We start from the raw sequence: 16,466 nt of genomic DNA, 5'->3' as shown, positions 1-16,466 counted from the left end.
AATAAAGAAGGAGCTTGGTAATCCACAGACACTGAGCAGAGATCCTTGGCTCAAGCAGAGAAAGGACAGCACATCGTCGAGTCACAATATTTAAAACAGCTTGCTATACACAGAGGCTTTTGTGTCTGGGTACACGTCTGGCTTTGGACTAAAAAAAAAAAAAAGGAAAAAAAAGATACTGAAAAGGAATTTCAGCATGGGGCACTTTGGCAAATGTAAGGTCATAATAAGAGAAAAATGTTTTGTGTGGATTCTTACATCTTTGTACTAAGCGCAAAAAAGCAGGGGCTATGAACTCATGAACCACAAGTTCCAAGACAATACTGTACATTTTGATAACTATTAAATACTGTATCTAGAGGCTTGGTTTGATGTAAATCCCACTGGTAAGATATACAGGCAGGGACTCATTTAGCAATTCCACATTCTGCCTTCTTTGTGGAAGAATTCCTGATACTCATCTTAGAGTTTTACAGTCAAGTTCTTGTCTTTAGTGAACGTGATTTGTTACAAATTTCACCAAAACACTCAAGCCATCTTCCTTCCACTCATTGCAAAACTTCCCAGCAGTTTACAGTAAGGAAAGTGAATTTATCATGCTAGCTATGTGTGACGTTCAAGGCAAACTTTTTGTAATTTCAAGTGACTGCTAAAGTGAAATGTCCTCAATAAGAATTCTTAATTATTGAATTTGTTTTTTTAAGTGCCCTTCTCAACTACACCTTAACTAAAGGTTATATTCCTTGAGGAACTGACTTTAAATTATAGTGGCAAGACTATTTCAATCACCAAGAAAAAAAAAAAAAGCTCCGGAATGTCAAAGGCAAAAAGGAAAAAATTGACATTGTTAGGTACAGATTTTTTTTAAAGAAAAAGTTATGACTCTGCTATGGAAAAAATCTTTAAAAATGATGTATCTGTAAAATCATTCCTATGCATATGCATGAGTTAGAATATAGGTTCACAATAAATGGTAAAAGTGTACTAAGAACATGTTTTAAAACAAGGGAGCCTCTTTGAACAGCCAAATTAAATTATAGCTGAACAACTCTTGAGTGTACTGAGGGCTCTAATAAGCAACAAATAAAGACTTTTATTGGCTAGCAATATAACGAGAGCTACTGTGCAAGAGATGAAAAAAAGATGAATTTGGGTAGTTTATCTCACTGGATTATATTATTTACTTAAATGGCAAATAAGTTTGTCCAAAGTAATGCTACTAAAACTAGTATATAAATATTAAAGAATAATTATGATCAAAGACTCTTTAAGGTAAATATATCACAAATTTTAGTGGGAAGTCTGATAAATGTGAAATTTAAGAACAAATACTGAATTTAATACCACTTAAGTTCTATTTCTTTAAATTTAACATATTTATGGATTCCTAATATATCAACGTTATAAATAGTTTACTATTTATGCTTATAACATGAAACACTCATTTTAAAAGAGTTTTCCCTCCAGAGTACAGCAGTTGTATGTAGAACTACTTCAAAACCATTATTTACAGAAAGGAGGTTGTCCTTAGTGAACTGAAAAAGGTATCGCCCCCACCTCAGTGACTTGGTAAGAAGTTACTTTTAATAAAGCTCTGAAGATTGGCCTCCTAACAAGAGAACTCCTTCTGTTGACAAAATGACATACAGACCTTAGCAAACCAAATCAGATTTAAAACGTATTTCGTTGTATTTTATTTGATCTTCAAATTATCTAAAAGGTAGAACTCTAGAAATCTCAGCTGACTACTTGACTGTTCTCATGGACAGTTCTGCTGCTTGTCACAGCTTAAAAAAACAAAACACCCGCCCCCACCAAACCTACAAAAGCCCCTCAAGTCTAAACACTAAGCCAGTATTCTTTATGTACTCTTTTTCTACAACATTCTGATTGCCAGAGTGATTTTTTTTTAACCTTAAGTATATCTAATAAAATCATGAGGCTCCCTCTAGCTCTTCAGAGAGGAGTTTACTAACCAATGATCCTATGTAATTCCCATCCAGCAGGAAAGATTTGAGAAGGCTGCCTCCCCTTCCACAAGAAATGTTCTCAACTGTTTCTTGTAAGGATGTACATGGTAAATGAGACCATCTGCAGAGAAATTCAGAAAGCACTGCTCCTTATATCCACAACAGCTTAAGAATCTATTAATTGCTTCCAACCTAAGTTTTATATACAAAATTCTACAGTGAAACTTTAACCTGTTTAAACTACATATACATTCCCAACTTAGATTTACCCATCTTGCTAAAATTAATTTAATCTCAAAAAGCAAGTAACAAAATACATTAACTAACATCTACAGAAATTCAAACTTATCTGGTCTCAGTTCTAAAAGCCTACATCTAAATGCAGAATCTTGAAAATTAAAAACAAAAAAAGTTTATTAAGAGTGTATCTGTGGGGTGTATGTAAAACAAAAATGCTGATGGTAATTTGTAGAAAACATTTTCACCTACCATAATATTTATATGCAGCACTGGTAATGACTTTTTTATTGTTTCATCTTTTCTGCTACTCAGTATTGGATACTTCGGGATTGTAGTTATTTAAAAGACTATAAATAACATTAGTTGAAGTATGCCATTGATATTTAGTCTATCTTACAATAGCCGTAAAAGCTACATAGTCGACTGGCAAATCATTTCAAACAAGTGAATATGAAAACTCCTATACTCACTCATACTCACTAAGACCATTTTCCAAATACTTAAGGAATATTTCAAGTCGTGTGGAACATTAACACTAAAATTAAAAATAAAGGGAACCACTAACTTCAAGTCATCATCTACTTTGGATTCCCTTAATATAAGAAATATTCTCAGGAACAACAATAAAAAGAATAGGTCCCTCTACCACCACCCCCAACCCCCCGCCCCTTTTTGAGCCAGTGTCCAATTTCTTCTTTTCTGAACAGCTGTATTATCCAACTTAAGTTGCTCTGCTAATTTCAGTCCCACAAGGACTAACTTGGAAGGCAAAAAAATACAAGAAAAGATCAATTTGCTGGGAAAGATCAAATGAGAAAACTGTGGGGACAGCACCAGGTCAGCGTGTGGAGAACTAAGCAGACCTGTTCTTCATTAACTGTGGCTCTCTGGGGATGTCACACACTACCTGTCCATGGGCTTTATTGAACCGCCTAACCCGCCTCTCTGTTCCATTCTTCTGGGCCCAAGTGAATCATATCCTGCTGCTGACAAGTTAGCAGGGGACTGCGGCTGCAACATGAAAGTACTTTTCTTTCTTGTCTAAATCAGGCAGATTTTTGAAAAGACGACACAGCATTGACTCGTGACATGGCAAGATGAAACGAGAGGTCTGGGCCGGTCTTGGAGCTGTGCAGATAAAAGTAATCAAATGACACTCCTGGAATGCAAATTGGCATTCTTGACTGCAGCAATTGCACAACCATGAAACATCCCTGACAGCAAGCAAGATTAGGACAAAATGTTATGTAAAGCACTGAACTCAAAAACTCTCACTTGAAAATTCAAACTGTAACACTTACATTTTAATATAGCAATAGTCAGCTCTGCTTTTGTCTGCTTCTTTTTGTAATCACATATCCCTGCCTGACAGATATCTCACATTTCAGGTAGAAGAAAAAAATCAGGTATTGGGAATGTACAACTGCTATTAATATTTTCTTCATATTTATTTATTTTTTTAAATCACATGAAGTCGGTTCTTTTTCAAAGTTTTACAAGCAGACAACTCCAAACTTAATATTCTGAAGAGGGGAAAAAAAGACAGTTTCAGACTTTTCTCACAAGATACTCAAGAGTCACATTCAGGCTCACTATTACTTCCCTCAGGTGAAGATACTCTATCTAGTACTTTGGTAAGATACTCTAGTACTTTGGTAAAGTGATTAGCAATCTGGATTTTAAATATTCTGCTCTCCGGGAACAGAAAGAGTAGCTACAACTGAGAACTTCATTAAGGCTGAACACTTTAAATGAAACAGATACAAATATAATGTAAAACACAGATAACCTATGGCATTCATATGGGATTTTTTGGGTGATTCCAAAGGGTAAAGGAAGTTCGATTAATTTGTACAAGGTTTCACTACTCTTAAGTATGTCTTCAGATCGGAACACTAAATAAGAGTGCCAGAAATAAATCCCCCCACTTAAAGCATGTATGTGTGTGCAGTCACATTTGAAACTGCAGAATACAAAGCAATAGGTGACAAATGGGCTTAGCCACTGTTCAAAGTGGTTAGTATTTAGGAATAGATGTGTAAACAAATAGTATACAGGCTAAGGAAAAGGGAAGAAAAATAATACCTACAACCGGCTTTTACAGTGTTCTTGTGTGAAATGCCGCTAGAAGAAAAACCCTTCAAGCACTAAACAGATATATTTAATATATTGTTTTGACGCCTGCACTTAAACACAGGTTCCAACCATTGCAAGTGTCCACGAAGTACATAAAAAATAATGAAATAGGCCACTTTCTGCCACTTTAATCCTGTGTACACAGGATTATTTTATGATGTCTTTTGTACATCAGTTTTACAACAGCTTGACTCTAGGGTAAATGAGAACCACCATAAATCGCACGCTGCTTTCAAAACCACTTTAATTTCTGTCAGTGTTACTGTAACCACAGTCTTGGGCACATGCTATTGTGTGTGTGTGTGTGTGTGTGTGTGTGTGTGTGTGTGTGTCTGCATTTGACAGTCGCATCTCCTACACTCCAATTGTGACTTTGATCACTGAAACAAGAGATGTCACGTTAGGGGGAAGGGAAGAGAAAAAACTGCCAACCCGCTATCTGCCTTTTTCTTACACATTACGTCTACACGCAGAACACGGTTTATCAGATTCCCAAGTGGGGGTAACAGAAACAGCACTGGGTGGGTGCAAACTACAAGGAAGGGAGTGGTCCAGCCTCATTTCTAACAAATCACTTTCCCGAAAGCGGACGGAGCGCTCATCCAGGGCGAACTGACTGCACGGTGTCTCGCTCCGGTGAAGCCGCTTCCAGTGGAGGGCTGTGCTGGCATCTCGCTCCGCAGCCTTCCCGTCTCCTCCGCTACTTGCACTAAGAACTTATTTTTTCAATCCCAGTCTCCCTTCGCAGGGGATTTCATCTATTTTTTCTTTTCTTTCCGTTGTTTTTAGGTGGTTTTTTCCCCCCAATTACTCTGCCCCTTCCCGGGCCCCAAATGCCACCCTGCAGTCCATGTGTAAGCATAACACATCGGCTTCTTCAGAATTGCACCTCAAAATCTCTCTCTCTCTCTAGGGTTTATTTTCCTGCTCTTCGTTTTGCACATTCTTCATAAAACCTCCAGGAGCACTTCCTACAATTTGTTCGTTTACAAAGGGGTTTCCCCAATGTCAGGGCGCGGGGTGGGCCAAGCAAAGGTGCTGGGGACGCGGTGGCCGTGTCCTCCCTCCCCGCGCGGCGCACCAGCGCGCCCCGGCGCCCACGCCCAGACGCCCGTCCCTCACTCGCGGGCAAGTTTTAAAAGTTCCCCGTTCTCCAAAACGCTTTCCTGCTGCCCCAAGCTCTTTGCAGCGCTCCATTCATCCCCCGCCTTCCCACCAACCCGTCCCCAACTCCCTGGAGCCTGGCGATCACCTTTCCCCGCCAGCCCGGAGAGGGGGCGACGTTCACGAGTCCCCCTCACACACACCTTCCCACCTGGAACTACCCTCAGAAACTTGGGCCAAGTTTACGGGGGATTTCGGGGGCATAGCAGGGGCCAGATTGGACTGGGGTTCTCCTCCCCAGCCCGCCCCCCTCAACGCCCCCCTCCACCTCTCGCCGCTGGACTTGAGGAAAACACGGCCCCCGGGCGGCCCCGGGGCTCATTTCTTACTAAGTCTAGAATAAAAAGGAAAGGAGGGTGGAAACTTCTTACCATCTCGGCATGCTGGTTGTCAAGTGCAGCCCCCGCCTCTTGGTCTCCTCTTAGCGGCCGCGCCTGGACCAGCCCCTCGGCCGCCTCTCGCTCCTTCTGTCTCGGCCTTTCTCTCCCTCCCCCTCCCGGTTTCCTCGGGCCGCCGCTCTCGCCGCCTCCGCCTCTCCCCGCCCGCCCGCGCGCGCCCTCGCCGCGGCCCCTCAGCGCTCAGGTGACTGATTTACACACGCGCCCCGGGTCGCCCTCGCTCCCCAAGTCGGAGCCTGCAGAGTTCCCCTGGCTCCTCGGGACAGAAAAAAAAAGAAAAGAAAAAGGAATGGACTGTCCCGGGAGGGGGCTGCTACGGGAGGGGTGGGGGGCGAGGTGACCTACGACGGATTTGCCAGCCGCACAACTTTCACCTCTTTCTGAAAAATTGTCGTGACTACAATGTTGCTTCCCTTTTGCAAAATAAAAGTAGGATTAGTTTTGTTGTTGTTTGTCCTCCGATTTCTAGGGGTTTCGTGAGGAGGATGTATAGTTCTCCCTCCCCCTGCCGCCCTGTTACTTTTTTTCCCCCCGCTGCTCTTTCTGGGGATGGAAAACAACTTTGGCGCCCCCCGGGGGGTGCGGGCGTGGACGAGGAGGTGGCAGCAAGCGCCCAGCTGTCAAAAAAGGAGAGGAGAAGCGGGGAGGGGAGGCTGCAAACGCCGAGGAAAGGGCGCGAACTTTATTCCGACTACAGCAAACCGCCGCGTCGCTTTCCTTTTCGGGCACTCGCCGCTCTCCGTCCCCTTTGACCAGCTACTCCTCCTGAACCGCCGCGGCCGGGGCCGCCCCTCCTGTTTTCACCTTCTCCTTTCCTCCATCTCCGTGCCCGCCGTGGCGGTCCCCGCGCCCCTCACCCCTATCCGCCCGGGTCCTCCGCGCGCCGCCGCTGGGGAGAAGGCGAAGGAAGCCGAGGGAACAGAAACTCGGGACGAGAAGGTGCTGGGCGAAAAGGCAGAAAGTTGCGCGAAGCTGGGAGAAAAAAGTTTTTGGTAGCGGCGTGTTTTATGCCAGCCCAGACGCTGGCTTGCGGCGAGGGCTTCCTTCCCCTTGACCTGGTCTGGGCCGCGGGCCTCCGGCTGGAGACGGAAGGGGACTGCCGCCTCCGCGGGCGCCCGCGGGGAAGACCAGTCACATCTGTGGGTGACACTCAGCCGACCCGATTCGCCCTGCCCCGGAGACGCGAAAACGGAGGCTGCAGGCTCCGAGCGCACATGCCTGCTGCTGAAGGACATTTCTTAAATGCAGGCAAAACACACTCCTTGGCCGCAAGAGGCGAGGGGAGGGGGAAGGGGGGCGAGTTTAATCATCTTCTTTCTAACGGACGCTTTCTGCCAAAAACATCTCCGCGTTGTGCAGATTTATCATAGCTAGAGCAAACTTTCTGCTTATCTGACATGAGACGAAGGCACAGGTTTCAAGCATACTCCCCGAGCACTTAGAAATCAGAATCCGCCAAGGAGAAGGCTAGCTTGGCAGAACAACAGGTTTGGTTACCGGTTACTACTGAAAAGAGAAAATCATCCCTTTTCTTTTCTCTCTCAGAAGGAGACGGAGAGAAACTGCTTAATGGCACTCAGAGGTCAGAATTCAATTCCTTTGAAAATATGCAGTCCTAGAATTACGTAGTTTCATTTTCTTGGATGCACAATCTAGTCTTAAGTTTAATACAAATTTTCACAATAATTTAAAGAAAATCTCGGGAGCCATGACTGAGGAGGCTATGGCCCAAGTAGCCACAGCTGTTCTGAAAATGTGATTAGGCTTCTTATTCACGTGGATCCAGCGTTTTTAACAGAGAGGCCATCTCACCTGCAGTTCTGTGTACTGATTGGATCCAAATTCCTGACTGTTTTTAGGCCCTTTCAAAGCAGATTTCACGTCACTTCTGCATTTGTGGACTCCATCCTCTTGTTGTAGAAAGGTTGGTCTGTTAAACACTTCTACTATATTATTTGTGGTGAATCCTTAGAGTTCTAGGCACATGGTTCATCTTGAGGTTTCTGTTGGGAAACAGTTTTCTTCTCTCACTGTACTATAAATCAAAGTATAGACTAGATATCTAATGACTACCCATGTATATAAATGCATGGTATCTAAGAAGGCTCATCTTTAAGTTATTTGATTAAGGTGTGGAGCATGTTCCTTTATTCTGTAAACATCACTGTAATATCATCCTATAGTTTGTAGAAACTGATTACACAGGGGATAATGATGAACAAATGTGCTTTCTGAGCAACTGAGGATCATCACAAGAATTCTCCAGAAATGAGCCAAGTTCCAATGTGTTTTCCTGTATCATAGAGATGAGAAAAGCTAATTTCAGTCATTACCCATACAAATCCATTCACACACTTACCGCTCTGGACAAGTGACAGACCAGCAATTGCCAAACAATCACATTCACACAGTGCATTTTTGGCTGTACACCTATGCTAGCCGAAAAGCAGAAGTTATTCCACATCAAGCAACCTGTAATTTACATTTCCCTGATTGGTTCCAGATCTGTCTGTTTTTTGATGTTAGCATACAAACAATTTATGTGAGGTATGATGTGTCTTTTTGGGGTCCAGTGCATTTCTGGAGAGTCATCATTATAAAGATGGGGAATGTGTTGAGCTGAAGAGCAGCCCTTGGAGAAGGTGGAAGCAAAGCCTACCACGTAAGAGAATTCTGCAATCTTTTCTTGCCTCTAGTGTGTTTGTATGGCAATTGGAATAAAACCCTAAGTCTGTTTTTGTGTCTTGCAAGACGATAATGATTTACACCTGCCAGACTCTTTCAAATATTGTTTTTCCATTTTTCATTCCCCTCATAGACTGCACTAGAGACACACTGGCTTTCTTTCTGTTCCTCTACCTTAATGTGCTCCTTCCTACTCTTTGCCCTGTTGTTCTCTCTACCTAGAATATTCTCCCACATTTTTCAATGGTTCCTTCTTATCAGTCACATCTGAGCTCTAACTTCACTTCTGCAGACTTTAATTAAAATAGCTCTTTGCACACCACCTGAAATACCCCTCACACTTCCCACGACTTATTTTCTTCAAATCCCTTAGCAATATCCGAAATTGTCTTATTTACCTACTTATTGTTTTTCTTCAACTAAACTGTAAGAGGCAAGAACTGTCTGTATCCACTGTGTTTGCTTATATAGCCTCAGCCTATAGTGAAGTGCCAGGCACAAACTAAACTCTTAGAAATATTGTTTGAATTAAGGAAGAAATGCCGAAATCATTATACGATGTTGATGACCTTAGAGTCAGACAAGTTCACTCTGGGAATATGGAAAAAAGGAGTTCCATATCTGTCCTTTGGGGGATGGAACAAAAACTGGTGATTTACTGCACCAGAGATCCTCAAAGTGTGGTCTGGGCACACCTCGGAGTCCCCAAGATCCTTTTAGGAGAGTCATGAGGTCAAAAACATTTTTATTATAAAACAGAAATTATTTGCCTTTCTCACATTCTTTCATGAATTCTTTCATGAATGTACCACAGTTTTCCAGAGATAATGTGATGTGATATCACAACAGACTGAATGTACAAGCAGATACAACAATCCACCTATCTTGTATCAGATGTTGAAGTGATTTGCCAAAAAAAGTAAATGACATTTGTCTTATTTTTTTTGTTTTACAAAATATAGTTGTTTTTTTCTTTCATTTTGAAATGTGTATATATTCAATTCCTACTGCTGCTGTAACAAATTATCACAAGTTTAGTGGCTTAAAACAACACAAATTTATTATATATCTGGATTTCAGAAGTCCGAAATGGGTTTCAATAAGTTAAAACCAAGGTGTCTGCAGATCTGCTTTCCGTTCGGGAGACCCTACGGGAGAATTGATTCCCTCACTTTTTCCAGCTTCCAGAGGCCACCCACATTCTTTGGCTAGTGGTCGCTTCCATGTTTAAAGCCTGTAAGAGCCAGGCGTGTCTTTCGTATACAACATCACTTTGACACTGCCTCCTTCTTTCAATTATAACTATCCCTGTGATTACATTGGGCCCATCTAGATAACCCAGCATAATCTACCAATTTGAAAATCCTTAATCACATCTGCAACATATTCACAGGTTCCATGGATTAAGATGTGGGCCATTATTATTAGGGGCCATCATTCTGCCTACCACAGAATAGTAACAAATAGTAACAAATTCATTTCAAATGAATTAATAACTACTTTTACATTTTAGAAATTAAATTTGATACATTAATCATCAATAAACTATTGCCCACGTAAACAAAAGCACTTTGTAATCCTCAATTTTTAAGAGGCCATGAGACTAAACAGTTTGAGAATCACTGGCCTATACAACAGCTATTTTCCTTTCTTCCATGCCACAAGTTAGACTAGATTGTACTAAACTGATTATAATAGCCGTCTTCCCTTTGCTATGATTGGTTTAAGGATTGGCACGTTACTTAGTTCTGGCCAATGAAGGATGAGCAGAGGTTACTGGGGGCAGCTTTGGGGTAAGATTATTTTACTCATTAAAACAACAACAACAAAAGACTGAAAAATAAATTGTCCCTTTTCGGCTCTAGATGTTAGTATGTGAGAATGTGGTACCTGACACAGCTGAAGCCATCTTGTAACCAGGAAGAAGCCCACACACATGGGATGACAAGGAAGATGGAAATCACCTGAGCTCTGTTATTACTGAATTAACTAACCCCATATGGCTTGGGACTGTGTGTTATGGGATATAATTAATACCCTATTATATAGGCCATTTTGAGGTTTCCTTTCTATTACTTGCAGTGTAAAATTTCCTAACTGTTACAGAGAAATAGCATGTCTGTGTCATGTTTCCATGTGGGGATTCCTTCCCACCATTCTCCATCACATTTACATGTTTTTCCAAATCCTGAGAAAAATCTGTCAAGAAATTGGTAAAATGGGAAAAGTATAATTCTGCTGTAAGAATTAAAACATAACAATCAATATAGAGACATAACTGGTTCAAACGAATGCAAGAGCAGGAAATCCTGATACAGAGTGGAAGGTTATGGGTGACATTTCAAGAAGTGGTTACCATTTAATCAGTTAGTTTTGTTTGTAGTTGTGCCCATGTTATAAGCATGTTTTCATGTCCCTGTCTGTTGCTAATGATGAGGCATTCTTGCAAATTAAGTAAATATAACTTTATTTGCATAGTATATTCTATACATATCCAATGAGTTGTGTTCCAAGAAATAACATTATTTGGAAGCCAAATAAGTTCTTATATTCACATGTGGTTTTATGTATTGTTGTTAACCTTGATAGGAGATCCTGAAAGTTATGTTATGCAAATACTGCCCAATATATTCACAATCGACTACTGATTTTTATAATTTTTTTAATGGTAGAAGTATAAAAATAAGTATAAAATGTATAAAAAAGAAGTATAAAAGAGGAAATATAAATGTTGTTTTTTAAATGGTCTGAACTTTAAAAAGTAAATCCATTTCAATTTCAAAATGAAATCAGGACAGAAGAGAGATTTTCATCATTAAAAATGAGTTTATGTGGAATAGCATATATTGCTAATGCTCAACTTGAGGATGGTCTTGGACTCACAATTAACAATTTGACCAATGCCAACAATAAATGAAAGAAATTTTTCTACAAGTGGAAGCTTAATCATGAAACAAAACTAAAGACTGTCAGATAAGGCAATTAATGTTTTCTAAGTTTTAAAATTTTGTTTTACCAAGTGGTAACCTTTATATTTTGTTTTTATTAAATTTATTGGGATGACATTGGTTAATAAAATTATGTAGGTTTCAAGCGTACAATTCTGTAATATATCATCTGTATATCACATTGTGTGTTCACCACCCAAAATCAAATCCTCTTCCGTCACCATATATTTGACCCCTTTACTTTTTTCTACCTTCCCGCTTTCCCTCTCGTAACCACTAAACTGTTGTCTGTGTCTATGAGTTTTTGTTTGTTTTGTACGTTTGTTTGTTTCAGTTTTATATCCCACATATGAATGAAATCGTATAGTTCTCAACTTTTTCTGACTTATTTCGCTTAGCACGATAATGTCAAGATCCCTTAATGTTGTGCAAATGGCAGTATTTCATCTTTTTTATGGCCAAGTAATATTCCACTGTAAATATGTACCACATCTTCCTTATCCAATCATTTATGGGAGGACACTTGTACACATATGTATGTTTATGGATAAATGTTTTCAAAATTTTGGGGTAGATAACCAGAAGAGGGATTGCTGGATCATATGGTAATTCTATTCTTAATTTTTTTAGGAACCTCCATACTGTTTTCCATAGTGGCTGCACCAATTTACATTTCCACCAGCAGTGTATGAGGGTTCCTTTTTTCCCACATCCTCTCCAACACCTGTTATTACTTGTGTTGTTGATAATGGATATTCTAAAAGGTGTGAGGTGGTATCTCATTATTGTTTTGATTTGCATTTTCCTAATAGCTAATGAAGCTGAGCGTCTTTTCATATATCTGTTGCCCATTTGTCTTCTTGGGAGAAGTGTTTGTTCAGGATCTCTGCCCATTTTTTAATGGGATAGTTTGTTTTTCTGTTGTTGAGTTGTATGAGTTTTTTAATATTTTTTTATATTTATATGAGCCCCTTATCGGAAATGTTTAAAATATCTTCTCCCATTCGGTTGGTTGCCTCTTTGTTTTGTTGATGGTTTCTTTTGCTGTGCAGAAGCTTTTTGGTTTGATATAGTCCCATTCATTTATTTTTGCTTTTACTTCCCTTGCCTTTGAGGTCAAATTCATAAAATCCTCTCCGAACCCAAGGTCTGTAAGTTTAGTACCTATGCTTTCTTCTATACATTTTAATGTTTTAGGTCTTACATTTAGGTCTTTAATCCATTTTGAGTTAATTTTTGTGTATGGTGACAAAGAGTAGTAATTTCTTTCTTTTGCATGTGGCTTTCCAATTTTCCCAGCACCATTTATTGAACAATGGTAACTTTTAAATATTAAATATTTGTGGTTTGATCTTGCAGTCTTTAATGTATTTTATGTGGCATTTATGTTAGTTTCCTTCATTTTAGTGTTTTCTATTATTAAATGCCCTTATCAGGTAGAATTAATTTCACATGTTATTTAAATACATAATCTTCCCAAAAATATATTGGTTCATAATACTAATAAACCATGCATTGATTATTAAATTATTTTTTACAGAAAACCTCTAAGCCTGTCATAGATAAAGGATTCACTATTTATGATTATGGTCACTCATTACCATTTAATAATACATAAATGAAGCATTATATAAAATAGAGAACAACTTATGATTTGGAGAATTCTCAGGAATTCCAATTCTCATTCCTAAATTGAAAGAGTAGAATCTGTCACAAATTTGAAAACACTAGATCTATGTTTGTCACACCAAAGTATTTTAAAGTTGTTCTACCTTAAATTTCTTTTTAATTCTGCATTTTTAAAGTAATTATCCATAACCATTTTATGGATAAATGCAGCAATATACCCTAGTCCCATTCTCTTTGATTCTCAGATGCATTTGATATTGTTGACAACTTCTTTCCAAAACTCTCTCTCCCTTCTAGTGGTTTCTCTCACACTCTTTTATCCTGACTCCTGCCTTTCCTTCTATTCTCTTTCCTCACCTTCACACTCACTCCTCCCCCATAAACGATGTGGGAGTGGCTCAAAATGCCCAACCTCCCACTTTTTCTCCTCTCTCTTTATTATGATCTTCTTCAGTGCTTGAACCATCCCAACTGCAATCTGACCTCTATATTCATTTCTGTTTCCCCCAAATTCTAGTCACTTTGTTTATATTGTCTAAATGGATCTTGCTCATTAAATGTTCAATGAATAGTTCACCTCAAACTTAACCCAACACTGAAAGCTTCAACAACCCTTCCAAATCACTCTTCCCAACTTTCCTATTTCTCTCTTTACTGTCCTTTCATTCACTCAAAGGCAAACCTTGTATTCATCTTTGAATCAGTTTTTCCTTGCTTTCATTTCCCAGATCAAGTCATTTACTAAATTACATAGAAGTTCCTTCCATTTATTCTTCATGTCCATCCATTGCCACTTTGTTCATCTGATCACCATTCTTTCAAGTTAACTATTGCAACAATTTTTTATTTATATTCCTCATGACCACCTTCCACTCTCATGCTAATCCAGTTGCTGTCAGATTTTAGCTTATTTAACTCTATTTTTTTCTATGTTCCTCTCCTGCATAAGTGGCTAAATAAATAAATCTTTCATCTTGCCCTGTTTTCTATCATGTTAAGCCAAATTGTAATGTTTGCTTTTCAAAGCTAACTTTTATTCAACTCTCATACCTGGTACAGTGCCTGCTACCTATTAGTTGCTCAATAAATTTGTGTTGAACGAATGAATGACTGGCCATATGTGTGTATATATATATATATATATATATATATGTGTATGTGTATATATATATATGTGTATATATATATGTGTGTATATATATATATATATATATATATATATATATATATATATACACAACGTTTGTCCGTACAGGACCCTGCTTGCTGCTCTAGTCAGATAGGCTTCCCCACAGACATGCATGATAATTTCCATATTTTTCTCTTAACTTTCTAACTAGATGTACTCCTTCCTCTTTATTCATATTTGTGCCAGTTTACTTCCACCAATGTCCAAAGGTCATTTGAAACTGTTTAGAAAAGAGGCACAACTACATTAAGATCATTTATGATTATAGGTAAAATTTACTGTATTAAGTTCTTTTTTACATATTCTTTTTCTTTACAGATATTGAATCATCCCAACAAATTGTAGAGTTAGGCATTATCATATCTATTTATGGATGAGAAAGAGGTTCTGAAACTTTAATTTGTCTAGCTTAAGGACACACAGCATGTGTTAAAGGAAAGATTGCATCTCAGGTTGATCTTCCAATCCTTAAATTCCACCCATCTTTCAAGGATTTGATCAGATGCCACATCCTTCCCCGAACCTGTCTCTATTTCTATGGCTCTCTTTCTGTTTCCTTTGACCTCTTAAGCATTAATAATCTGGATCATTGATTTATCAGGTAATCACACACTGTTATGTATTTATGGTTGTTTTACATGTGTCTGTCTGATCTCCTTAATAAGCTCTTTAAGGGCAGAGACCCCCCAGAGATTGCACATTTCTCAACTCCCCACAATCCCTGGTACTTAGACAAAGAAAAATGTTTACTGAAATAATTTATGAAAACTAAGTTCTACTTCTTAGACATGAAATAATTTCAGGTGAAAACATATTTCTGTAGGAATTAAAGTCCTCTCATCACAGATTTTAGTATTACATGTGCTTATGGTAAGTTTTGACTCCAGTTGTATCTGGCCACCTGGACATTAGGACCAGGCCACTTTCTGTTTGCTTTATTTTACTCATAGGCTGTTTTGATGTATTCACGTGTTGCTTCACTCATGCAGTAGTGTCAGCTGCTAACGTATGAAGGGGCTTGGTTAAAGCCCCATTTCTTCTGAATTATTTGGAAGATTGCCATGTAATTGTGTCAGACGGAGCCCCGCATATGTATCTTTTCCCATCTCCTGTGTTCTCTCTGCTTACAAGCCAAGTCACCTCTCTCCTACCAAGAAAATATGTATCTCGTTTATGCACCACATACTTCTTGCTCTATCCACATTCATATGTTTAGTGCTTGCCCTGCGAATACCGTAATGTGCTTGATTAGTTAAACTTTAAGGTCATCATTCTTATCTTACACTTCTGAGCCATTTACTTTCTAATTTGCCTTATCTTAGTAAAGGCATTAATTATTTTGCTGGACTAATGCTATTCATTTCTATAGAACTATGGCTGAATTTGTCTAGCCTAAAAAAATGCAAGGGTCTTGTTCAATGTGGTGAATCTTTCCCCAAGTTACCAAAGTTAAACACTTTCAAACAGTTTGGTTTTGCAGCAGAATATAACTCACTGGAAGTAATCTATAGGAGTCCATCAAGACAACAAGTATGAAACTGATGGCCATTTTGATACAGCTGATGAGATTAGGAGGCTGTAGGGCTTTAGGCCAGGTGTAAAAGGGTAGATGGTTGAGCTTAGAACAGTTTATCCAGGGATAGCTCTGTTTACCTCTCACTGAGCCACTGGGTCTTCTGGGGACCATACAGTAGGAACTAACACTTACTGAATACTTGCCAAGAACTTCACCCAGAGTATCTCATTTCATTTTCTCAACAGCCCCCTAAGGTAGTTATTTCTATTTTACAGATAAAGAAATTAGAGCTCAAAGAGATTAAATAACTTTGCCAAGGCACAAAAATAGAAAACCTAGGATTATAGCACAGGCTTCCAATTCCTATGTCAATGCTTTGTTCACTAATGGACATATGTACTAATCAACCATGTGGTCTCATGTCCTCTGACACTTATGTCACCAGTGACTTTTTGGAAGTCCCAATCACCTAGCTGCACAGCAGTAATACGTCCTGGCAGCCAGCAAACAGAACTGAGCTTTTGCTTGACCTTCTATCTATTATACTTGACGCATATTAAGTGCACCCTGTGCTTCATGTTATGGTCCTCT

At 39.3% G+C, this 16,466-nt stretch overlaps 1 protein-coding gene across 6 annotated transcripts in view; it reads right to left on the bottom strand.

Moving 5' to 3' along the window:
- Window positions 1-7,489, bottom strand: part of BNC2 (basonuclin zinc finger protein 2) — a 415,446-nt gene extending 407,957 nt beyond the window's left edge. For 2 of the 6 annotated variants that reach the window (XM_074330352.1, XM_074330351.1), the window contains exon 1: window positions 5,882-7,489. In XM_074330352.1, the coding sequence (XP_074186453.1) occupies window positions 5,882-5,884 (3 nt within the window). In that variant the 5' untranslated portion in view covers window positions 5,885-7,489. The remainder of the gene's footprint in view (window positions 1-5,881) is intronic. The other 4 variants (XM_019739202.2, XM_074330349.1, XM_074330348.1 and 1 more) reach the window with 3 other exon arrangements.
- Between the last annotated feature and the right edge of the window lie 8,977 nt (window positions 7,490-16,466).

Source organism: Rhinolophus sinicus, linkage group LG04, assembly GCF_036562045.2.
Source record: "Rhinolophus sinicus isolate RSC01 linkage group LG04, ASM3656204v1, whole genome shotgun sequence".
In the NCBI taxonomy this organism is placed as follows: domain Eukaryota; kingdom Metazoa; phylum Chordata; class Mammalia; order Chiroptera; family Rhinolophidae; genus Rhinolophus; species Rhinolophus sinicus.
The sequence above is the reverse complement of the archived record's forward strand: the minus strand, read 5'-3'. Positions and strand labels throughout refer to the sequence as shown.